The 24,783-nt window shown below is 39.4% G+C and overlaps 1 protein-coding gene across 1 annotated transcript in view; it reads left to right on the forward strand.

The window, feature by feature from the left end:
* LOC148356998 (phospholipid-transporting ATPase ABCA1) overlaps positions 1-24,783 on the forward strand; it is a 181,764-nt gene that overhangs the window by 146,435 nt on the left and 10,546 nt on the right. Inside the window, exons 34-49 of the mRNA XM_088347477.1 lie at positions 8-102; positions 171-276; positions 1,572-1,646; positions 4,950-5,119; positions 5,178-5,355; positions 5,427-5,542; positions 6,863-7,007; positions 10,326-10,449; positions 11,853-11,982; positions 12,054-12,174; positions 13,947-14,009; positions 15,398-15,504; positions 18,030-18,171; positions 18,345-18,479; positions 20,786-20,889; positions 20,967-21,059. Coding sequence (XP_088203603.1) covers positions 8-102; positions 171-276; positions 1,572-1,646; positions 4,950-5,119; positions 5,178-5,355; positions 5,427-5,542; positions 6,863-7,007; positions 10,326-10,449; positions 11,853-11,982; positions 12,054-12,174; positions 13,947-14,009; positions 15,398-15,504; positions 18,030-18,171; positions 18,345-18,479; positions 20,786-20,889; positions 20,967-21,059 — 1,904 coding nt within the window. The remainder of the gene's footprint in view (positions 1-7; positions 103-170; positions 277-1,571; positions 1,647-4,949; positions 5,120-5,177; positions 5,356-5,426; positions 5,543-6,862; positions 7,008-10,325; positions 10,450-11,852; positions 11,983-12,053; positions 12,175-13,946; positions 14,010-15,397; positions 15,505-18,029; positions 18,172-18,344; positions 18,480-20,785; positions 20,890-20,966; positions 21,060-24,783) is intronic.

Consider the following 24,783-nt stretch of genomic DNA (forward strand, 5'->3'; position numbering starts at 1 on the left):
TCAACAGAGGATTCAGAACACAACTGACACACTCCTGGATTTAACGGGCCGGAATATAACTGACTTCCTGGTCAAGACTTTTGAGAAGTCTGGCAAAACAAGGTAAGATGACCTTGCTAAACATAGTTTTTTGATATGAATGCTTGTTATATAATATCTCCGTGGAAAAGGTATGGCGGGATCTCGGTTGGAGCTGTCAACTCCCAAGTCCGTCTGAGCGAAGAAACAATTGAAGCTTTGTTCCAAGACCTAAAAGGGTTTTTCAATTATTCTCAGGTAAGAAAACCCTTCAGGCGACCATTTACCGCTCAGTTTGTAAGAAGAAAAAAAAACAGCTTGAACTTCAATTATTTTCAACATCAACTGATCCTTTCATAGACCAGTCCTTAATTACCGTATTTATCTGCAACTATATTTATGAGAAATGATTGGTTCAGATACCTTTTAAATAAGAAATTGTTTAAAAATGTAGAATCTCATCTTTCCACAGGTAACTTTTGGCTACTTTTTGGTATGCCACAATAGAATACTTCTTTCATACACATTTGTGTGTATTTTCATTACAAATACAAGTCAAGTCATGTTACTTTGAATAGCCCTTAATCTCAAAGGGCTGCACAGACCACAGACTTTTGCAAACTACAGACTATTATTACACCATCCCCTGATCTAAAACCTACATGAGGACAAGGAAAAACTCAAAAACCTCAGATTGATGAAAATAAAGAAACCTTAAGAAGGGGACCACACATGAGGTAATCCCTCTTCACGAATGGCAGTTTTTGTATCTCAGATTGTTGACGAATATTGATACATACAGCATGTAATGTGTTCCTGATAAAGCTTGAATGAGGATTTTTGTTTTTTGTGGCTCCTGACAAAATAGTTTGTTTTTTTTTGGTCCAACATGGCTCTTTCAACATTTGGGTTGTTTAAGCTTTCCAATGATTTGTGCCATGACATATTTCAGCGATTGGTGACATCGCACAGAGAGTATTTGTTAATCAAAAGGTCTGGTTGCCCGCTGGGGGGGCCGGCGGAATGTTAAGCGCTTAAGGTGCCGTATATTATTAAAACTCTTTCTGTTTACCGTTTTTCTTTGTAAATATCTCAAGTTTTAATATGAGCAAATGTGGCTTATATCCAGGTGCAAAATATGTGTGTACAAAATGTTTTTTTCCTTTCAAAATGTACTGGGTGTGTCTTATACCCAGGTGCTACAGTCCAAATTTTATAGTACATGCTTTTGTAATCGCTAAGTAAAATGACTAACCGAACCATGGCATTTGAAAAACTTCAGATGAAATCAGACTAAAACCCTCATCGGACTATTGTGCATCTTTACAGGGCTTTGAAATATCGGATTTTGTTTACAATCTGATTATTGCCTGCATGTAAACACACCCAGTGTGTCGTGTTAACGGCGCCCAGTCAAAAACCACTCATTTTACCCACTCTCGTACTCGCCAGGGAGGCGAGATCACTTTGAACCTAGCCACTTCCTTCCTGCCGGATCAGACAAGAGTGTGCAAAGCGTATCCAATTAAATCGTATTTTCTTTTCTTCGTTAGGCCAACGTAACGGACGAGCTCCTGCAAATGGCTGAGACGCTGCTGATGAACCTGGGAACCAAATACAATCTAAAGGTATCTTGCGGAAAAAAAGTCGACTGAAAGTGAGATAGCGAGCTGGCAAAAGTCAGGCGGCAAGTGTTTGTAGTCGACACTCCAAGCACCGCATGCTCCTAATTAGTGTGGTGGCACCAGCGGGGCGCCTGCTCCCCCCGCCTCTTGTCTTTCATCCATTCTCTCCCTTTTTTTTCCCGTTTCTTTGCACCCCGAGCGCCACGCCGGATCACAGAATCTCATCAGATTCTCGACCCACTTTTTAAAGGCACTTTTTATCATGAATGGACGCGAGATGGGAGCATGGAAGAATGCGGTATTTTCTTGACCAAAGGTGCAAAATGTGAACATTTAATAATAGATTCCTTATTTGGAATTGCAATTTGAATTTCTGTCGCGTTTTGAGGGTGGACCCAAAAGCAGGGAAGGCAGAGCAGAGGTAGTCGAGCTCATATGGAGGGATGGTGTTTGATTACAAGAAGAAGTACAAAGTAAAAAAAAAAAGTGGTAACAAAACAACAAAATGTCCAAACAAAAAAAATCTGACCTGATAATGGAAAACAGCAGAAATTACATTGATATGGCAACCAGGATGACAATAGCAATGACCCGATGCAGTATGCTGGCCGAGCAGTCGATATTAAGTCTGGGGAAAATTAGGAACAGGTATGGGGGGGATTGGGTACAGGAGTGTCCAGTTCCAAACACGGTTGACGTCCTGTGGGGAAATGTTGCGAGACAGATCCTGAAATTGTCTTTGTTATTGATAGCAACGTAGTGATTTTTTTTTTTCCAACAAGAATGGACTGGGCACTCCACAGTCATCAAAACAGCCTAGAAAATCATCGGCTGCTCTGCAGAGTGTGGAAGACAAACTCTAACTTTGTTTCCCACCTCTTTAACCTGTTGCACTCTGGCAGACACTGCAGTTTCCTTAGAACAATGACTAACAGGAACATCAGGAGAACATTACAGAGTCCTCACACAAATATATATATATATATATATATATATATATATATATAAAAACAAAGAAAAAACAGTAAAAAAGCAGGAAAAAATAGGAAAAGGCTAGGAAAAATGAGAAAAATGAAAAACGGGTATACATTAAAAAAGGAAAGAAAACAACAGGAGCAATGTTTTTGGGGATCTCTTTGATCGTTCTTGTGTTCCATTCAAATAATTTAAAGATTACAGTTAATCTTTTTGCCAACATTGTACTTCCACAAAAATGTGATTAAATACAGTTCTGTATTGTGCAACTAAGTAAATAAATCCACAAAAAGAAAGTATCATGCAACAAAATATACTTTTCTAAAAACAGAAATCTCAGGTAAAAGTTATTTTAAAAACAACCGTTTTGTGGGTCATGCAACCTTTCCAATATTACATTAGCCAATTCATTACAATTTAAAAAACTACGTACTGTAGCCGGAAAGACAGAAGACAGCAGAACCTGATTTGATATCAGGTTTTAGACATTTTTAATAATGAACTGGTCGCCACATGCAGGATTGACGTTAATCACCATTATTCCAAGCGACGCTCACAGACTTTGTGTGATTGCTCAGACCCGTGGAAGCTTAGAGGGAACATTGAACACCACCCTAAACAAGCACACAAAACCGTACATACATATTGTATTGCTCATACTTATTTCGCACAGTGTTGCTGCCACTTGTTATTGTACTATTTTCTGGTTTCCTTACAACTAAGGCCCAGCTACATTCACTAATATAACCTTCTCAGAGGGACGGTGTGTATTATTTTGTGCACTTCCAAGCCTAACAACATAAATTTGAATAATAAGTGAAATTTCATGAACTGTCATAAACATGCATTTTTTTAACGACTTGTCAAGATATTTATATTTTAGGTAACACGAGCCTTAGCCAAAGGGAGCTGATACAAATGTCTGCTATCCTACTGGTACAGGTACCTGAAAATCCAGGAACCTTGTAAAAGCCTGGGCAAAAAATTAGGCTTGCTAGGCTCAGAAATGTACTTTGGCCCCTTACCAAAAAATCCTGAAGTCCGTTTATCATAACATCAGTCTTTGAGGAAGCCGTTGGTTTAGCGAATCAGATTCCGAGTTTGCGTCTGAGCGCCTGCTAGTGGGCCTTAGGAAAGCTCACTGGTTTCAGAGACGATAATTGGCTAAGGGGTGGTAATGCACCAAAGCTATTGCGCCAGAAACCGTTTTAACTTGAAGAGACCGATGAGCACAAGAAAATATATTGTTGCGTGAATTTTAAAGCGAAAGATCTGACACCTCCGAAGCAAGCAAGCCCTTCTTGAGCGGAAAAATAATTGGGCCACTTTCAACCTAGAGACAAGATCTTAAAGATGGGGTGCGTCGTTTGAAGTGTTCTTAACAACGTTAACAAAGCCCAACAGAGTTCAAAGAGCCCTTATACTTCCCTTTCCATTGTGCTTATCTGTTTGGTGTTGAATACATTAGGTTCAAGGAATGGGGACTCGTGGTAGTGCTGGAGCATGACGCCATGCTTGTCACTGCAGGTTATTTCTTCAATTTCTATAAAGTCAGTGTAGCCTAAAAATGGTGAAAGTGAGAAGAGCACTTAAGTACATTCTAAACGCCAACCCAAATACTAACCCAAACCCCGAGCCAAACCTAAAAGAAGATGAGCGTCTAAAAATTGCTTGGACTTGCATGCAAATCATGAGCAGGCTGCCTAAGGCTGCAATCATGACTTTAAGCCAGGAGATGGCGGCAGAAAGTACCAACATTTTCAAATCCCACACCCCATCCTTAAGCCCAAGCCCAACCTGACCCGATCCAAAATTTAGGCAGGGTAGGGTCTCAAATGTCAATCATTACTTGCGGGTTGGACTAAGCTTCTCTTTCGCTGACCTTTTTTTAAATTATGCATTCATTGGAGTTCTTTGGGTCTGTTTATACAGTCTTATTTAACTTAGTTTTTGTACAAAAGACATGCTTAACGTGTCGCACGTCCGCGTGGCACGAAGTCCTTTGCCTTTACAAGCAATCATGTAGGTCATTTTAGAAGTAAAAATGCCAAAGACCCTGCAAAAAAGGGAAATGCCATCCAAAAATGGTTTCACGTCTAAACGCGGCTAATACTCTAATGGCACACATCCATTCTAGTATTGATACTTTTTTCTTTCGGCAGGCCGGATTCAAAACCCAAATGGGCCAGTTTGCTTTGCCTCACATAGTAACAACATTGTAATAACATGAGTTGTTTGAAAAAAACATATCTAACTGGTAGCCATCTTGCAACAAAAAGGAGCTCCCAGCTTCAAACATGTTGTTAACCCATGATCTACGACTTGCTATAGGTTTGGTTCTACAACAAGGCCTGGCACAGCCCAGTGTCCTTCCTCAACGTGGCCAACAACGCTATCCTGAGAGCTTCTCTGCCTGATGGAGAGGACGCACGGCATTACGGAATCTCCGTTTCTAACCACCCTCTCAACCGGACCGAGGAACAGCTCTCCTTGGCGGCCATGTGAGTGGTGCACGAGTCGCTTCCTTAATCGTAGCTTGACACTATGGTTCTCCTTCAGGGCCTCGAGCTCCACAGACGTGGTGGTGTCCATCTGCGTCATCTTCGCCATGTCCTTCATCCCAGCCAGCTTCGTCCTCTTCCTCATACAGGAGCGAGTGAGCAAAACCAAACACCTGCAATTTGTGAGCGGTGTCAACCCAACAGTGTATTGGTTGGCCAATTTTGCCTGGGACGCGGTAGGTAGAAGCTCCGCGAAAAAGTTGGGTGATGATCAAAGGAGTGGACTTAAACGTGTGCTTTTTTTCAGTGTAACTACGCCATCCCTTGTGTCATCGTGGTAGTCATCTTTTTGTGCTTCCAACAAGAGGCATATGTCTCGCCACCCAACCTGCCCGCTCTGATACTGCTGCTCCTTTTTTACGGGTATGAAACATGCTTTTTTTTTTTTTTTGCAATTTAAAAAAAGAAAAACAATCTCAATCTCTTATGTTTTTAGGGGGCTTGTTTTGCACTTTTGCGAATGTTTGCGATGTAAATAATAAAAGAAAAAAACCCTAATTTTTTATTTATGGTTTATTTTGCTTCGTGAAATGTTAGCAATGTAAAAATGTAAAATAAACAATAAAACATTTTTTTTATTTTTCATTTATAAAAGAAAATGTAAAAAAAATAGAATTTATTTATATTGTATTAATGAAATGATAGGCAATTCAAAAAGTGCAAAAACAATCTTTAATTTCAAGGATTTTTAACTTTTTGCAATGTAAAAATGCAAATAGATCTATTATTTGCATGTATGGAACATATGCATTTTAATAAGTGCAAAAAAAATAAATTTTCTACTTGTATTTTGCATCTATGGAGTCTGCAATATAAACATTTAAAAATATTTCACTTTTACTAGTGTTTAACGGTTAGCTTTTATGGAGTATGCGAGAGTAATGCGAGAGATTGGGAATAGTGCATCTAGAACTATGATTAACTTGTATTATTGTTGCTGTTGTTATATCAAAAGTGTTATTGTTAATAGTATTACAATTGTTGTTATATAATTGGTGTGTTTAATAGGGAAGATGAAGGTGTGAGGAATATAAGCATTTGCTTCTGACAACCCCTTTTCGAACATATAATGTAGTATTATTTTGTTGTTATTGTTTTTGCTCTGTTTTTATTTGAATGTTCGAATAAAGTTTTCATTCATTCATAGTATTACCTATGTATCTAAATTTTTTGTCGGTTTCATATTTTACATTTAAAGAATATTTGCAATGTGAAACAAGAAAAAACAAATCTCAATATTTAGTATTTTTCAAAATTCATAAACAATTCACAATTCCCAAAAATGGGAAAACACTTTATTTATATATATATATATATATATATATATATATATATATATATATATATATATATATATATATATATATATATATATATATATATATATATATATATATATATATATATATATATATATATATACATATATATATATATATATATATATATATACAGTATATATATATATATATATACAGTATATATATATATACAGTATATATATATATATATATATATATATATATATATATATAAATGATATTCTACACAAATGGAGTATTTACTTTTTTTTTTTTAATTTTAATAAGTATTTTTTACATGACAGAGATCACCTAAAAAATGCACCAAATAGTTTTAAAACTATTCTGCACATAATCAGTGACTTGTTTGCATTGGCCGCAGGTTGTCCATCACACCCATGATGTACCCGGCATCATTTGTCTTTAGTGTGCCCAGCACGGCCTATGTTGTCCTCACCTGCATCAACCTCTTCATTGGCATCAATGGAAGCGTGGCCACGTTTGTCATGGAGCTCTTTGATGACCCGGTGAGTACTGCAAAGCCAAGTTACAAATGGCCACAGCATCGTACGGACTTTACAATGATCCCTCCCTTCCTCATACTCCGTACTTGGCGGGTTGAAAAATATGAGGTGATCAATTATCCCTGATTGCATATTGCTTTGAGCGGGGGCTGGCAGAATGCATTTCTGTCGGGCCCGGCGGCTCTTTTTTTGCAGATCTGACACCAAAAAGTGAACTGCACTTATGCAGCTGCAATCTATTATCCCTAATAGCAGATATCTGCAAATAGAGACCAGCATTATTTCCGCGAAAATTAAAAGCAATTCATTTTCCCTAGGTGAATATTGCTGAGAGCAGTGGTTGGCAGAGCACATATTTTGAAACATGCCATTGTGGCATGCCAAGAATCTTCTAAACTGTTTGCGCCGCTATCTATTATCCCCAGTCGACTGAGAGCGGTGGCCGAGAAACCAAATTTGGGTCGTGCGTGGAAGTTCGTTTTTACATTGTTCCCGCCTCAAATAACTCGCACGTGGGCAGCCATGATCCATTATCCCCAGTCCTTTACTGCTGCATTTTTTTTCTTGGGGCTCCAAAGGCGTGCCATGGTGGCTCGTTCTGGATCTCATTAACTGCAATAACAAGGGATTACATTACATAAAATGAAACAAATACCAAAGCATGATGACAATGGCCAACATACCACGTATAAAATGTATTTTAAATCCGAAACGCAAAATCCACTGCATAGCAGCGACATATAAAATTCTGTTTAGTGTTTGCTGCATAGCATCCGCATAGTGTATATAATGAATAATGTTGCCTTATAAAATGTGCCCTAGCGCTCTTATAAAGTATACATTGCTGCGCACATAAAAATTTACCTGCTAGCATCCGCAGCATATCACATATAAATAGCATTGATTCCCTGGTATATTGTATGGCGCATAGCTTATGAGTACAACTTTTGAAGAAGAAAGTCCCGATATGGACTGTTGCTAGGCTGCTAGGCGCTTTTGTTTGAAGCTTAATTGTAAGTTAGCGGAAAACAAAGGCGCCAGCCCAGCAGGGGGCATCGTAACAGACTTCTTTCCTCCTCAAAGGCGCCAGTTTTTCATCCAGCATTCTCTTTGAAAGCCGCGTCATTATTCATCTCTAGATCGGTGCTCGTTGCAAACCGTTGGCGTCCACAGTCTCAAGGATGTCTGTCAATCAGTTCACACGCTTTTAGCTTCTGAAGTGCTTTTTAGACATTTTAAATGAAACTTGGCACCTGAATACGTTGTGCAATTATATGCGGAGCGTGGTATCTATAAAAGTGTCACTTACCATTTATCAAAGTTATGCATAGGTTTTATAAAATGTATAATATATTTAGACACACACAGAATATATATATATATATATATATATATATATATATATATATATATATATATATATATATATATATATATATATATATATATATATATACATATAATATATAACTTTTTTAATATATATTCATATAAGTATTTGAACACCCTGCTATTTTGCTATTTTTCCCACTTAGAAATCATGAAGGGGTCGGAAATTTTCATATGTGGATGTCCACTGTGAGAGAGATAAACTAAAAAGAAAAATCCATCAATCACAATGAATGATTTTTTTAACAATTTAATTGTGTGATACTGCTGCAAATAAGTCTTTGAACAACTGTGTATTATCTAGAATTCTGATCCTGAAAGAGCTGTTAGTTTGCCCATTAGATGTCCACCTGCACTCCATGTATCATCCTGAGTATGATGCACCAGTTTAATGTCGTTAGCTGCATAAAGACACATGTCCACTCCACACAATCAGTAAGACTTTAACTTGTAATATGGCGAAGACCAAAGACACCAGAGACAAAATTGTACATCTCCACTAGGCCGGAAAGGGCTACGGAGCAATTGCCAAGCAGTTTGGTGAAAAAGAGTCCACTGTTGGTACAATCATTAGAAAATGGAAGGAGCTTAACATGAGGGCCAATCTCAATCGGAGAGGAGCCTCATGCAAGATATTACCTTGTGGGGTCTCAATGATTCTAAGAAAGGTGAGGAATCAGCCCAGAACTACACAACAGGAGTTGGTCGGTGACCTGACCACCATTTCCAAGGTTACTGTAGGTGATAGACTGAGACGTCATGATTTGAAATCATGCATGGCACGAAAGGTTCCCCTGCTTAAACCAGCACATGTCAAGGCCCGTCTTAAGTTGGCATATGACCATTTGTATGATACAGAGGAGTCATGGGAGAAGGTTTTTTTGGGTCGGATGGGACCAAAATATAACTTTTTTGTCATAGTTCTACTAAGTGTGTTTGGAAGAAGAAGAAGTAAGAGTACAATCCGAAGAACACCATCCTTACTTTGTAGCATGGGTGTGCTTTGGGGGTGTTTTTCTGCACATGGGACAGGACAAGTGCACTGCATTAAAGAGAGGACAACTGGGGCCATGTATTGTGAATTTTTTACTTAAAGCTTGTTCATTTGTTTTTAAAAGCCCCCCCAAAATGGTTGTATTGTCATTTTTTTTCTGTACGATGCACTCCAAATTGATGATAGTTCGACCAAAGCAAAAAAAAACAAAAAATACATGTTAGAAAAAAATAAACTCCCTAGTAAAAGTACTCAGTAATCATTTTATTTTTTTCTGGACCGTACTCCCCAAAATTACATCAATCTGACAAAAAGGGAGCAATAAACAAAAGAAATCCGGTCTTGTAAAAATAAGTGAGATTGTTCATTCATTCTAACAGCCACCCCCTAAAATTGGATTTAGAAAACAACTCAAACAGTATCATTTTATCAGCAAAATTCTTAAAAATAGTGTTGTTTTTGTACAAAACATATTTTGATTCAATTTATCCAAGTCATCGATTGGTACATGTATTGTACCTCATTTTCTGTTTGATCCAATTGGAGAACATTTAAGTTACGTAAATGTGATCCATCAGACATTTGCAGAAGCCATTCCAGTCCTACCATCCCTCCCCGCCCCACTTTCAAATCTGCGAAAACATGAACAGGAAAGCGGCGAGCGGCAGGTCAGATAAGAGCCCCTGCGACTTGAAAAGATTCGGTGAATGATTTATGGCCGTGAAGGGGAGGTGTTGAGTGTTTCATCATCGTTGAGGAGAAATCTCGAGATGAAACACCGGAAAGAAGATCCGTAATTACACCTATTGATCTCGCATTAGCTACGGCAACCGTGTTCCGTTGACTTTGTTTTAATGTTTGTCCGTTGTAGGTTCTGAAAAGTACAAAAACACAACAAAAGAATCTTACCTCTGTGTCATTTTTTTCCGACTCCGCAGAATGTATCCTACATCAACGACATTGTGAAACAAGTGCTCCTCATCTTCCCTCATTTCTGCTTGGGTCGAGGATTGATTGACATGGCTAAGAACCAGGCCATGGCTAACCTCTTCAGCAATTTTGGTGAGGTTTACAACATTTTTCCATGCTGGCTATCAAACATTTTGAAATGGAGTTCTGTATTCCCCTTTTATCGCTGTAAATGGGAACCATAACCCTAAAGCATTTTTAATATGGACTCTGCTGGCCCCCGCTCCTAGCAATCATCGACCTGGGATAATGGATGGCGGCCGCACAGGTGCTGTAAAATTTAGCCGTAACGAACGGAAGAAACAGCCACCACGCATGACACAAATCTGCTCTCTCAGTTCCTGCTCACAGAAATAGTCAACTGGGGACAATAGATCACGGCCATAATAATGCATTTCGTTTTAGCCAGGCCGGAATGACGTGCATCTCGAAAAGTGACTTCTCACTCCCCTGCTCGCAACAAAATGAGATTGGGAACTATGGATAGTAATCACATAAGTGCAGTCCATTAGAGACAGAAAGACACGACAAAAAAGAACCACCAGGTCCGAAAAATTGCCTTTTGCCGGACCCTGCTCACAACAATATGCATTCAGGGATAATAGATAGCAGCAATGCGAGTGCTGTTCACTTTTTGGTGGACATAACAGCAGAAAAAAGCTCCCAGACCTGACAGAAGTGTGTCATTGTACACCGCCTGATTCACTTCACTGTTTTGGCTGTGTTCCATTATCCCAGGTCGACTTGCTTAGAACAAGGGCTGAGAGGGTGAGTTTGTGTCACGTGAAATGTGTGTTTTTCCATTTGTTCCACCTCAAATAAACAGCACCGCGTCGACAATTGCAGCGAGCGCAGGGCCGAAAAGCTCATGTGATAAGTTTATTCTGTTTTTAATATTGGACAAATGCATATGAAGTTTCATAGAATGCCAATTCCTTATTTTGATTATTATTGCGCATTGTCCTTTGTTGTTTTGACTATTCATTATCACTATCGGCCAATCAGGTTGCTGTTCTTTGATTAACACACCTTTTAGGGTTGATCTGTTTTTTTAATTAGAAATATCTTCATTGATGTCGACGCTGTCAAACATCGTATGCACGAGATTAGACATGGCACTCTAAGGTGAAACATGTTAATTTGAGACTTTGAAGAGAAAAGAGATAAAAGACTGTCAGGATAAACAGGCCAAAAAATAATTACAACATAGTGCTTAGAAAAACTGACCTGAGTTGTAATAATAATATTTCAATGAAGAATAGTGCAACGAACAATGGTGTTGGTACCTTGAAAATTTAATTATGAGAGGCTTAGGGGAGGGTGCCAGAACGGGCTTTTCTCCCTGGTCTCGGGTTGAAAATTCAATGATGTCTTCTACCCTTTTTTTGAGTGTGTTTAAACTGAATGTTAAAAGATTTTGAAAAAATCTTGAAATTGAGTGGCATTGTGATTCGTGTTCCCCTCCATCAGCTATTGTTTATTTGTGTTCTCACAAGGCGAGGATCGCTTCAAGCAGCCGCTCAGCTGGGACATGGTTGGCAAGAATTTGTGCGCCATGTCCATCCAAGGAGCTGTCATGTTTGTTTTCACTCTTCTCATTCAGTACAAGTTCTTTTGCAAACCCAGGTGACGGTTCGCTCGGCTTTAACGTCCGAGACTGCGCAAAATTCTGATGTTATTCTGCCCTCCTTTGCCAGGTCCGTTTTACCAAAGTCGTTCTCCAGGGAGGAGGAAGATGTTGACGTGGCCCATGAAAGGGAGCGGGTATATGCTGGAAAGGCCCAGAACGACCTTTTGAGGATCTACGATCTTACTAAGGTGTTTTCTTATTTTAATCATAAGTTTAAACAATTTTAGAGGTTTGCTCTGAGGATGCAATAGTTATTTTAATAACTGATTATTTCGTGGATTATTCTGTTGATTAACTGGACCAAATTACTTCAATCCCTATATTTCTACAAAGAACATTATTCTAAAGCTACAGTGTGTACTATTTGACCACTAGATGTCGCGGTGTTGTGTCACCCTAAACAAGTGCTTCAAAGCAAAAGGAAGATTACAAACAACAGACTCAAAGTGACAACACCACACCCTTTTACTTCTGTTTTTTTTTGGGGGGGGCAGCCTTTCTGAGGTTTCTGGGTACCCGCAGGAGTAAAATGGCTGACAAGCATGCCAGCTCCCTATTGATGATCCTCATGTTATGTAAAATAAATATAAATTTCACAACCATTGAGTATTTAAAAAAAAATATATATATTACGGCTCATACGTTTTTGTTTATTAAATCAATGCTGTTATTATTTGCGCGTCGTACTGCAAATTGCTGTGAGTTAGGGCTGGCAGTGCACATTTTTGTTGGGTTTGTGTCACGGTTGCTCATTGCCCTCACTTGGCCCCGCCCGTTTGGCGCCCTGATTGGCTTCCCTCCTACAGTGCTCTCATTCACTCCTTGTCAGTCCGTCAAAAAACCTCAGCACTCGCAAGACTTGTATTTTGACTCTCTCCGGTATCCTGCTTGTGTATCCAGTATCCGGTATCGATCCTGCCTGTCTCGTCCTGTCTGGTATCTTGCTCCAGTGTCCGGTATCGACCCCGTCTGTCTCGTCCTGTCTGGTATCTGGCGCTCGTCTCCAGTATCCGGTGCCGATCTCGTCTGTCTCCTCCTGCCCGGTATCTTGCTCCAGTCCCCAGTAGCCGATAGAGATCCCGCCTGTCTCATCATGTCCAGTGTCTTGCTCCATCCTACAGTATCCGGTATCGGTGCCGTCTGTATCGTCCTGTCCGGTATTTTGCTCCAGTCTCCAGTATTTGATATCGTTACTGCCTGTCTCGTCCTGTTCGGTAGCTTGCTCCAGTATCGGGTATCGATCCCGTCGGCCTCGTCCTGTCCGGTAACTTGCTCCAGTCTTCGGTATCCGGTATCGATCACGTTTGTCTCATCTTGCTCCGGTATCGATCCTGTCTGTCCCGTCCGGTACCTACCCATGTGTCCTGTATCGATCCCATCTGTTCTGTCCGGCCTCGATCTCATCTGCCTCTGACTTCTCTGTCTCACTTTTTCCACCCAGCGAACGCCGCATCCCTGGCGTTTATGTTCAAGCACATGACTGCCCCATTCTGCCCCCCCATTAACCTTGTTACACAAAGGATTACTGTATTACTCATTACTGTATGTTTTTCTTACCACCAGGAGGTGCTAAATAATACCCACTGTCCTTTTAACAATAAGAACAGCTTTAAAACTTTAATAAGAGTTAAAAATAATTCATTTCCCCAATGGCGTGTTACAAAATATCGTAGCTGTCATGTGCAAAATGGGATTAATGTCATATCCTACATTAATTCATTCTATTTTAATGTTATAAAAAATACTCTCACTTAGTGCTCATATTTTAAATATTATTGAATCAAATATGTGATGAAAGTGTCCTTGAATAATCCCCTTTACCCCCACTGAGTTACCATTAATTGTTCCAAACACTCTTCGCTGTTTTCCCGCCTCCGTTCTTCCCTGCTGCTGTGATTATTTTTTTTTAACGCTCATATTGTTGATGAACTCATCCGTTTGCCGGCTGTGTTCCCCACAGGTGTATCCGGGGAAGCGCATCCCTGCCGTGGACCGGCTAAGTGTGGGCATACCTGCAGCAGAGGTGAGCCAAATGCTGCTGCAACGTTTTTTTTTCTTTTAAATTACTCCATGCAAGGTTCGGCATGAACTTCAGCCCGGTCCTTTTAGTTTGAATGCTTGCCATACAAGAAAAAAGAATCAGTAGACTGTATATTCTCATATTTACTTGATGTCAGAAAGATTGAATACACAGCTTTGGAACCTTTTTTAACATGACAAAGAAGAAGTCTGTCTTATCTAAGATAGTTCCTTGTTTTATCCTTTCTTAGAAACTATCCCTTGCTGAGGGGGGTTGGTGTTGCTATATGGGGGGAAACGCAACCTCACCAATTCAATGTGACACCCAATAATCTTAACTGCTTCAAACTGGATAATGTGTGCAAGAGTGTTTTTAGATAGGACGACGACAAAGCATGTCACAGCAACCTGGCGATGTAGCTCAACTCTTCTAATTCGTATCTGAGAGGCCTAATCTAATATTATAAGTCCAACTCCTTTGTTCTGACCGGCACACTTTCCAGACAAAAGATTTTAGAAGTCTCTGTCATGAATAACTTTGGAAGGGAAATCTGTTCGTGGAAATCGGGATCACGTCAGCCCTGATTACACATTGTGCGACCGCTTGCTAGCTTTCATCTCCGACGCTGACAGGCGGCCATGATTGGACGCATCAATCCACGCCGCCGCTGTTTACTGAGCGCTGCCGTGTAAATGCCAGATTGGTATTGGGATTCACGGCGGGCCGCCGCGCATTTCAATGCATTATTTACACGGCGCTTAGCACATTCCAGAGGACCCCGTCGTGCAATCCATGAATGGCAGTGATCAAATATTCATGCTGGGCGGGTGCTAAGACCCCGTCCAAACAGCTGCAAGAGCCCCCCCGCTCTTGTCGGCCATGTTGATTTGGAGTCCTGTAATCTATCGCTATTTTGTAATTGCCGGCCTCTAGGTTGAAAAACATGCAATCTGTTATCTCCAATCGCATATTGCCGACAGAAAGCCTTTCTTGGACCTCTCAGTTCTTGTTAGCTTTTCTGTCGGCCAAAAACTGAACTGCACTCGTCCAGCAGCGATCCATTGTCCCTGATCGCAAATTGCTGCAAACAGAGCCGCACAGAGTGCACTTTCGACGGACCTGGCGGCCTCCTTTTTTTCCCGTTATTGTATTTCCACCAATATGTGCAATGTGTATTGTTTATAACGGGTGCTATATTGTTTGACATCCTTTTCCTAGTCGCCTTCTACGTCTTAATCGACGTCCTTGGCCTAAACATTTGCGATTGATAGTATTTCTTTAATGCAATCACTGATTTTAAACATTATCAAAATTGTGCTAAAATTGCTTTCTTCTAGCGAGAATCTGAAAATTTTAAGGCAGTTTATTCCCTTTTTGTCTTGTTTTGCCAGTGCTTTGGCTTGCTGGGGATCAACGGGGCCGGGAAGACGACCACCTTCAAAATGCTGACTGGCGACATCCCGCCCTCCGGCGGCGAGGCCTTTCTCAACGGATACAGGTGAGGCGACGCATAACTGGGAAATCTTTTGTGTGAGGAAAATTCAAGATATTGTTCATATTTATAGAGTGCATTTTCTCAGCGTCCATTGTTCGTGCCCTCGCATCATGGTACTGAATATGTTCCCCCCTTACACCTGACACCAAAGCGAGGTGTTCATTAGGGTAGGACATTTACAAAAACGTCACAAATATTGGTCTTTAAAAATATATACAGTATACAACGTGGATACAGCGACCCTGCCATCTGATATTTCTACTTAATGGTGTGGAATAAGATGTTTTTTGGACCCTCTTCACCAATGTTCCCTCTAATTTTCCACGGGTCTGAGCGTTCACACAAAGTCGGTGAGCAACGCTTGAAACAACAGTGAGCCACCATAATCCCAAGTGTGGCAAGGTAATTAATTATCAAACATGTCCAAAACTTGACATCAAGTGACATTTTGCTGATTTTCCGGCAATGCAAAATTATTTTTCTCTTTTGAATGAATTGACTCATGTACTATTGCAAAGGTTGTACGGCCTACAAACGTCGTTTGTTCTTACAATTCTTTCACAAGATGTCCATTTCTTTTTATTTCCTGATATATTTTGTCGCATAATATTAACATTTTTGGGGGCTTATTTAGTCGGTTGTACGATACAGAACTGTACTTAATCACATTTTTAGTGGAAGTACAATGTTGGCAACAAGATTTACTTGATATAATTGGAAATTATCTGAATGCAACACAGACTTTTTCTTCTTTTTTCCGTGTTTTTTTCTACTTTTTAAAAAATTCCTTTAAAAAAATCTTATTTTGTTTATTTTTTTCGAGCTGTTACTTTTTTCTTTTTGTTCTGTATTTTATTTTTTTTCCTACATTTCTTTGATTTTCTTTTTTTCTGGCTTTTTTCTAAATGTTTCCTTCTTTTTTTTCTCTTCCTTTTGTTTCTTTTTTTCTCAGCTTTTCACTAATTTTTCATTTTGGTATTTTTTTACTTTTTTGTTCTATTCCCCCCTTCCTTTAAGTCATTTTGTGCGTAATTTTACATAATATTTGGTCATGTTGGGATTAAAGAAGCAAAAACAACCTGAAGAGCCGTTTAGGACCCGAAAGAGCCGGTTCCTTTTTAGTGAGCCGAGCCGAAGAAGCCGGTTCTCGACATACTCTACTAACTTTACTCAACTTCGTTCGACCTCCGTGCTTCCCGTTAAAATAAAGAAAAACATTTAAATATAGAGTGTTCTTGTTCTGTTAGGAGATATATTTTCATTTTTATTTTCCCATCTTAATAGCTGTTTAAAGCTGGGGTGCGTCGTTACAGATTTCCCGGTTTGGGATGTGCAAGGAAGCAGGAATGGAGTGATGAGAGGGGAAGAATGATTTCATGCTCTTTTCCAGATTTTCAAATACACTCCTTATGCTTACCCAAATTCCCAAAAAGATTAAAATAGGAGAGTTCATTTGAGCTCATCAAAAAAAAAAAAATAAAAAAAAAATAAACATACTTGCATGTGCCCAATAAGGAGCTTGACAGAGGCTGCAATCATGACTTAAGCCAGAAGATGGCATAGGCGAGTATACAATTTTCAAATTCTGGACCTCACCTTTAAAATAAACAGAAAAATATCAAGTGAAGTAAAATGGAACTCCAGGATACACCGGTCGTGCCCTACGACATGTTCACTCTTTAATGTAGAATATAGTGTACAGCCCCTTCTTAAGGCATTTCCACCACCATACTACATTAATGTCATCTAAGATGCCTACTTGCTATTGTTGCTATTGGGCTGGAAGTAGCTCAGCAGGTAGAGCACTCGTCCAGAGATTAAGAGATCGCAGGTTTGATTCCTGGCTCCTCCGTGTTGTATGTTGAAGTGTCCTTGGGCAAGACACTGCCCTCGATAAGGAGGTAATTGCCTTGCTGACCCTGCTAATGTTGTGTGTGTGAGTGTGCGTGAATGGTAAGTGTGAAGCACATTGTAAAGCGCTTAGGGAGGTCTTCAGTGATATAAATGCAGGCCATATATGTATGTCTAAATGGTTACTTCCCACAATGTCTTTTTTTTTCATTCAGCTCAAAATCGCATGTGCCTTATAAAGACTTTGCAGGTCAAAACAGTACTTTTGTACTGTATTTGTTATTGATCCTAAAGCTTGCAGTAATGTTAAAGGTGGAAGCAAAAACATGATAACCATTGAAACAAAGCTAATGCTAAAGGTGGAAGCAAAAACATGATAACCATTGAAACAAAGCTAACGCTAAAGGTGGAAGCAAAGACATGATAACCATTGAAACGAAGCTTGCTATTATAAATAAAAATAAGAAAGCACACAAATCACTAACCTTACTAAATTGTATGACTATAACAATAAAGGTCCATTTCACTTTGCAATGCCCACTCTAAAAGGAATAATGGCATATCTCGAGTCTATTAAATACATACAAGAACATTTTCTAAAAGGCTGCAGACCTTAGTATTTAAAACGATTTCCGATCATGTAGGATGTCATCCAAAGTAGTTTTCTCTCCTCACAGCATAAGAACAGAAATGAGGGCGGTTCACCGGAACATGGGCTACTGCCCCCAGTTCGACGCTATCAACGACCAGCTGACGGGCCGAGAACATCTGGAGTTCTACGCCAGGCTGCGAGGGGTACCGGAAAAGGAGGTCGCCACGGTAACAGCACACGTAATAACTGGTTTCGGGAAAGGTGAAATGTATAGATTTTCCTCCCAAAAGTGTCCCTGCACATTCAACGCCAAAAGCAAAATGTCAATTGCCAGTAGCGCCGTTTACGGGTGGTTAGGTCTTCGCAGGGTTTAATGCCCAGGTGTTTATATGTCATAAAGGTGGCCGAGTGGGGGATTCAAAAACTGGGCCTGATCAAGTATGCCAACAAGCCAGCAGGTACCTACAGTGGCGGCAACAAGCGCAAGCTCTCCACTGCCATGGCGCTGATTGGCTGCCCTCCTATCGTTTTCCTGGTAAGCTTGTTTGTAATCTATGAGTAAGCCGCAACATCTTTAAACATTGCTATTTTATGTCTTTTAAATGGAAAAATAATGCTGAAATTGAAAGTTCAAGCCAAAATGAAGTACCTACTTGGTAGGTACTAGTACTGTCCTTTCAGAACCACAGAACTTGAAGACTATCTATGGAGGAGATCCTGATATATGTAGGAATAAATGTATAAATAAAGGTATAAAATCACAGTATATCCAATTATGACATAAATGCAGTTCATATTATTTATACATTTTTGTTATTTATGATGACATTTCTTTATTCTAGTACGTAGTTTGTCGTTTTGAGTAAGGTGTTTTATCATTTATATTGTCATTTATTTTTATGTGTATTCAGTCGTGTATTTTGTCGTGCATGTTGTCATGTATTTTCTTATCTATTTATGTTTGTATTTATTTTGTGATGTATTTGGATGTGTATTTTGTCCCGTATTTTGTTATTTATCTTTTTATGTATTGGTCATTTATTATGATGTGTATTTTCTCATGTATTTTGTCACAACTAAATGTTATTCTAATGAGTGGGGAAGGTCAAACTGGCTGAGCTATTCACCAATTGGTTGATCGACGAGTGCAACAATCAAATACTATTTCTTCATTATAGATCGACCAATGAGTGAGAAGCTCAGTCAACTGCGCTGCCTCCTTTTTTGTAGATTCATTTTTGTGACAAAATAACTGACGGTATACTGTACATGACAGAAACCATGATAAAACACAGGACAAACTACAGGACAAAAAAAAAAATAGAAAAAAACACTACAAACTACACTTTAAAATACATGTCAATATACATGACAAAATTCCAAATAATTGACAAAATAAATAAAATATTGGATAAATAAATCAATGAATTGCATTTTTGTTATGTACGGTGCTTTGCAAAAGTATTGGCCCCCAGATGTTTTCGACATATTGCGATGTTTCAGGCTTATTAATAAAAATAATTTTATATTGTGCTAACACACTTAAAAAAAAGTAGGCAATGTAAAAATATTGCCCCACCTGAGTCAATACTTTAAACAACCTCTTTTCGGGTATGTCTCTACAGGTTTAAATATTTGCCAGTTCTTCCCAAAAAAACAAATCAAGTTCCCTAGGGTTTCATGATGATTGCTTGTACACAGCATTTTTCAGATCTTTCCACAAACGTGCAAATAAGATGGAGGCCTGGACTTTGGCTTGGCCATTCCAGCACTTTTATATTGATAGTTTTAAACCAGGGGTGGCGAACAAGTTTGACACAAAGAGCCGAAATTTTTAACTGTGAGAGTCAAAGAGCCACACAACACACTGACCAGCATTAGATGTAACCTACGCAGATGATTGGCAGTCAGTTATGTGTCGGGAGCGGCGTAAAAACAACAAATCTGCCAAATTACTTTAAAAATATTATTTATTATTAACTTTGATGGATTCGAGTGTGTTTTAAGAGGGGGGGGAAACTAAACATGAAACCAGGCAAAGAGCCACAGTATATAGAAAATATGCTGAGGCAAAGAGCCGCATTCTTATTGGCCAAGGGCCGCATGCAGCTCTAGAGCCGAGTGTTCCCCAGCCCTGTTTTAAACCATTCCATTGTAGATTCTGCTTTATGTTTAGGGTCGCTGTCCTGTTGGAAGGTGAACCTGAGCCCCAATTTTAGGTTGTTTGCAGATGTTGAACAGATTTTCCGCTAGAATCGCCCTTTATTAGACTCTATCCATCTTATGGTCAAATCTAATGATCTTCCCAGTACCCACCGAAGAGGAGAAACCACAGGGCATGATACTGCCATTACCATGTTTGGCAGTAGGGAGGGTGTTTTCATGGGAATTTGCAGTGGTACTGTTTCACCAAACATAAAGATTTGCATTCAATTGTGGTCTCATCTAACCAGAGCACCTTGTTCCACATGATACTTTTGAGTTTTTTCATTGTAAATTTAATAAAAAATGTGAAAGAAATTTGGTTCCACTTTACAATTGTGTATAACACGTTATTGATTCTTAGGAAATAGTTTCATTTTTTTTAGCTTTAAGTATGAAGCCTGAAATGTGGCCATATGACAAAATGTTCTTGAGGGCCTATACTTTTGCTAAGCACTCTAGTAAGATATTTTATTTATACGTTTATTTATTTACGTGTCATGTATTTTTTTTCCGTTCATTTATTTATACATTTATTTCTACGTTTGGAAGGACCGGTCTTCCGTGATTATCCGGCAAAAAGAGCTCTTTCAAACCAAAATATCATCTGGAAAGTGAAAACAAATATTTATTTGGCAGGACGAGCCCACCACTGGGATGGACCCCAAAGCCCGGCGCTTCTTGTGGGACTGCATCCTGAGCGTGGTAAAGGAAGGACGCTCCGTCGTTCTTACCTCACACAGGTACACAACCCATTATCACGCGAAGGACATCCGAGAAGAAAAGATAAATTAATGTTATCTTTATGTCGCGTACAAAGTATGGAAGAGTGTGAGGCGCTGTGCACACGCATGGCCATCATGGTGAATGGACACTTCAAATGCCTCGGCAGCATCCAGCATCTCAAGAGCAGGTTTGTGACCTTTTGTTGTGGCTCCTATCCAATAGATGTATCTTTGGGAAAAAAGATGTATATCTATCTATCTCTACCCATCTAGAAAAAGATAATGATATACAGATATATACAAACATATATATATATATATATACATATATATATATATATATATATATATATATATATATATATATATAATCTATTTATAAATATATCACGGAGAGCAAGACCCTGTCACCAACTTTAAATATCTGGGATCTGTCATATCAGAAGAGTGGTTGGAACCAGATATCATGGCCAGGATAACTCAAACCACAGTCACACCACAGATTTGAAAAAAGATCAAATTCATGCAAGCGCTGATTACTACCATCTTCTTGCGAGACATGCACTCTTGCAGCAAAACTGGAAAAGTGAATCCAGGCCATGGAGATGCGATGTTATAGGAATTTTTAAGGCAGCACCTACTTAGCCCATGTGACAAACGAAACGGTGCACAACACAATCAGAAGGCACAATGGACCCTACGAAGAACTGTTGTCAACTGTGCACAGACGGAGACTTCAGTAGTATGGTCACATCACAAGATCATCAGGACTGACCAAGATATTTTTCAGTGCACAGTCCAAGGGGGAACGAGGAGAGGAAGACCAAAACAGAACTGGGCTGACGCCGAATTTGCCAAGACCGTCAGTGGAGAAGGCCGTCCAGTGTTGCGTTCTCGTTCATCCCCTGACGACCCATGTGGTTAATGGATCCATGGTTTCATATATATACAGTGGAACCTCGCTAGTTCCCGGTTCCACTTTTGCGGGTTCAGAGCTTCGCGGGTCTAAAAAATACCTTCTCAATAAAAGCATTTATTGACTTGAGCAAGCGCAAGCTTATGTCAACTGAGGACACGGTGTGGACACTCTTATTGTGAAAGGTAGGGGGAGGCCCTGACACAATGCATAGTCATGGTGAGTTACTGCTTCGCTCACCCCCCCTCCTTCAACTCTTCCCACCTCACCCCCTTCTTATGTGGCGCTGTTTATCATTGAGGAATTCGGCGACGCGACGTAAGTATATTCTCTTCTGTCACATTTCATCTCAGGTTTGACTTTATTATACCAAAAGCGAGTGCTTGTTTGTCCTACTTAAACACGGCTAATTGTGTGTGGTTTCGTGTATTTGTTGTAAAAGCCGTTCGATGCCACTAGCTAAAGTATGTTGTTATTGTTAGAAGGTAGCTCTTTCAGTTTCATTAAAATGAACACAGACCATTTTTTTAACTGTTGTTTCCCTAAACGCTTCACAAACACTCATCAAATATCACATTTTCACTGTTTTTATTTTCAATATGTAACCGGTAGTGTTAACAAGCAAAATAAGCTGCGATGGCTGCATGTGGTTGAGAGCGGTTAATACAATCATACTGAATGGTTCGTAGTGGTTTCGCTGCAGTCCTATTCCGTGTAAATTGATTATGTAAGACATGGCTACACTTATGGGTCATGTTTTGGTACATTCAGTTCCAGTGTGAAGAGTTCTGAATGAGTCACCCAATAACTCCTTGCCATCATGCCAGCGATCACTTCGGTTTAATGGCAGGGGGATATACTGTATACCTGTATACAGTTTTTTAAGCATTTTTGGAGGGGCGCCGCTACTTCGCGGATTTTCAGTTTTCGCGGGTGGTCTCGGTCCCCATAACCGCGATAACCGAGGGATAAAATTATCACTTACAACGCGTGGTAAGCTTTCTCTCCTGGCTTTGATCTCTTTGATCTCCGACAAAACTAACATTAAATGCGGCAGAAACAAAATGAAAATAAATCCAAATAGCTTGCCAACATCATTTTTGCCATTCCATGTGTTCCGTTACTCCCCAAGCCTGCACAAAATTTTGTAATTTTATTCATATTTAGTTTCTTTTGTCTTGTATTAGCATATTTGGTATTGGAGTAATCCAAAAGTAATTGAAAGTAATCCAGTTAAAGTAACCCTACCCAACCCTGTAAATTATATATATATATATATATATATATATATATATATATATATATATATGTATATGTATGTATGTATAATATGAAATAATACGTAGAGAAAGAGAGAGATATGAAGCCTTGAGTTACGACAATTATCTATTCTCAGTTGGAGAATGCATCGTGAAAGGGCCTTTGGTTATGCACACTCCAGATAAAAAACATTAAAATTGCATCCCTGCCTAAACTGCAGGTTTGAAATTGTGTGACGAAAGTTGCGGCTTCCAGTCCAGAAATTACTGGATGACTAATGTAACGTGCATATGAATAAAGGCGCCGTACAGAATTTGGAATTATGCTATTTTACTCGTGGCCACCACCTCTGGATTTCGTCATCATTCCAGCCTCTGTAGTCTTGTTCATGATGAGCATTTCTTTGGCGTGCTAAAATACACATTTGATTTCATCTTTCTTGGGATTCCAGGTAGCGTTTGAGGCAGGCCTTGTCTTACTTTCACCATTCCCCTGTTCACTAGCAAATATAAATAAAAAACAACAAAAAATGCGGGGAAGAGTATGTCACTATCCATTCCCTGTTCCCTATCCCTCCTACCTAATCTGTCCCACCTTGAACAGCTTAGATAAACGTAAGATAAAAACGGATAGGTGCAGTGGGGAAAAAAAATCATGATGGTTATTTCAACTCAGTAAGTCATACTTAGTGGAGGAATAGTTTTACTTTCAACTTGTTTAAGGAACCTTAAATCAGTTTTTTCTCAACTGGTGGGCCCTTTTCTTTAGGTAACAGACCTATGCTGTGAATAGGAGCCGAAATTGTTGATGTCACATAGAGCAGTATTTCTCAACTGGTTGGTTAGGACCCGAAAAGATCGCCACTGACCCATTCGAAGTGGGTCGCAGGCCTTTGCCTTGGTAAAATAAGAACTAGGTGAAGAAAAAAACAGAGGGTCAAATACACTCCTTAACAGTAGAAGGCGATAATGCCCAGCAATCTTTTTTACCTGTTCAGTCATTCGGCCCATTTGAAAAGGACCACATCTCATCTTATTTTGATTTTGTTGGTTTTATTTCATTTTGCTATCCATAATAATGGGTCCCAAGAAAGTTAGGGATAAGGGGAAGGAAAAGTGAAAAAAAAGTGACACAACGATCAAGTCGAAGAAGGAAACATTTGCAAAATACGGAACTGGTGTACAAGCGCTGTTAAAGGGTACAGTCAATGGTTGAAAGTTGTACATTTTCAGTTTTTACCAGTATATCTTTATTAACAACACAATTATATACTGTAATTACTGATGTTTAGGTACACACTTTATTAATATTTAGATTTCATTTGAGTATGTGGCTTTTTAAAGCAATTTGAGGGGGTAGCATATATGCAATACAGGCCTTTATGTGAGTATATACTGCCGTTTTGGTTTTGCTGGTCATTTTGTTTTTGGAAAAAAAGTTGAATATATTCTACGATCTCCGTTTTAAACAACACAATCCTTTTCGGCATCAGGGCGCGGCATTAGTTCAGAAGTAAAGTGTTCGTCTTGGGATTAAGAGGTGACAGGTTCGATTTTCGGCTTCTCCGTGTTATATGTCGAAGTGTACTTGGGCAAAACACTGAATCCATGAGGTCTTCACTGACTTGAAAAGCGTTATATAAATGCATACCATGGACCATTTACATTTACTTTCGTTTGAGCAGTGGAAACTTGTTGATTGAGGACGCAGCTTCTATTAAAGGCGGATCGTATGTC

This window comes from Urocampus carinirostris, chromosome 11 (assembly GCF_059441175.1).
Source record: "Urocampus carinirostris isolate Australia breed hairy pipefish chromosome 11, RoL_Ucar_1.0, whole genome shotgun sequence".
NCBI lineage: Eukaryota > Metazoa > Chordata > Actinopteri > Syngnathiformes > Syngnathidae > Urocampus > Urocampus carinirostris.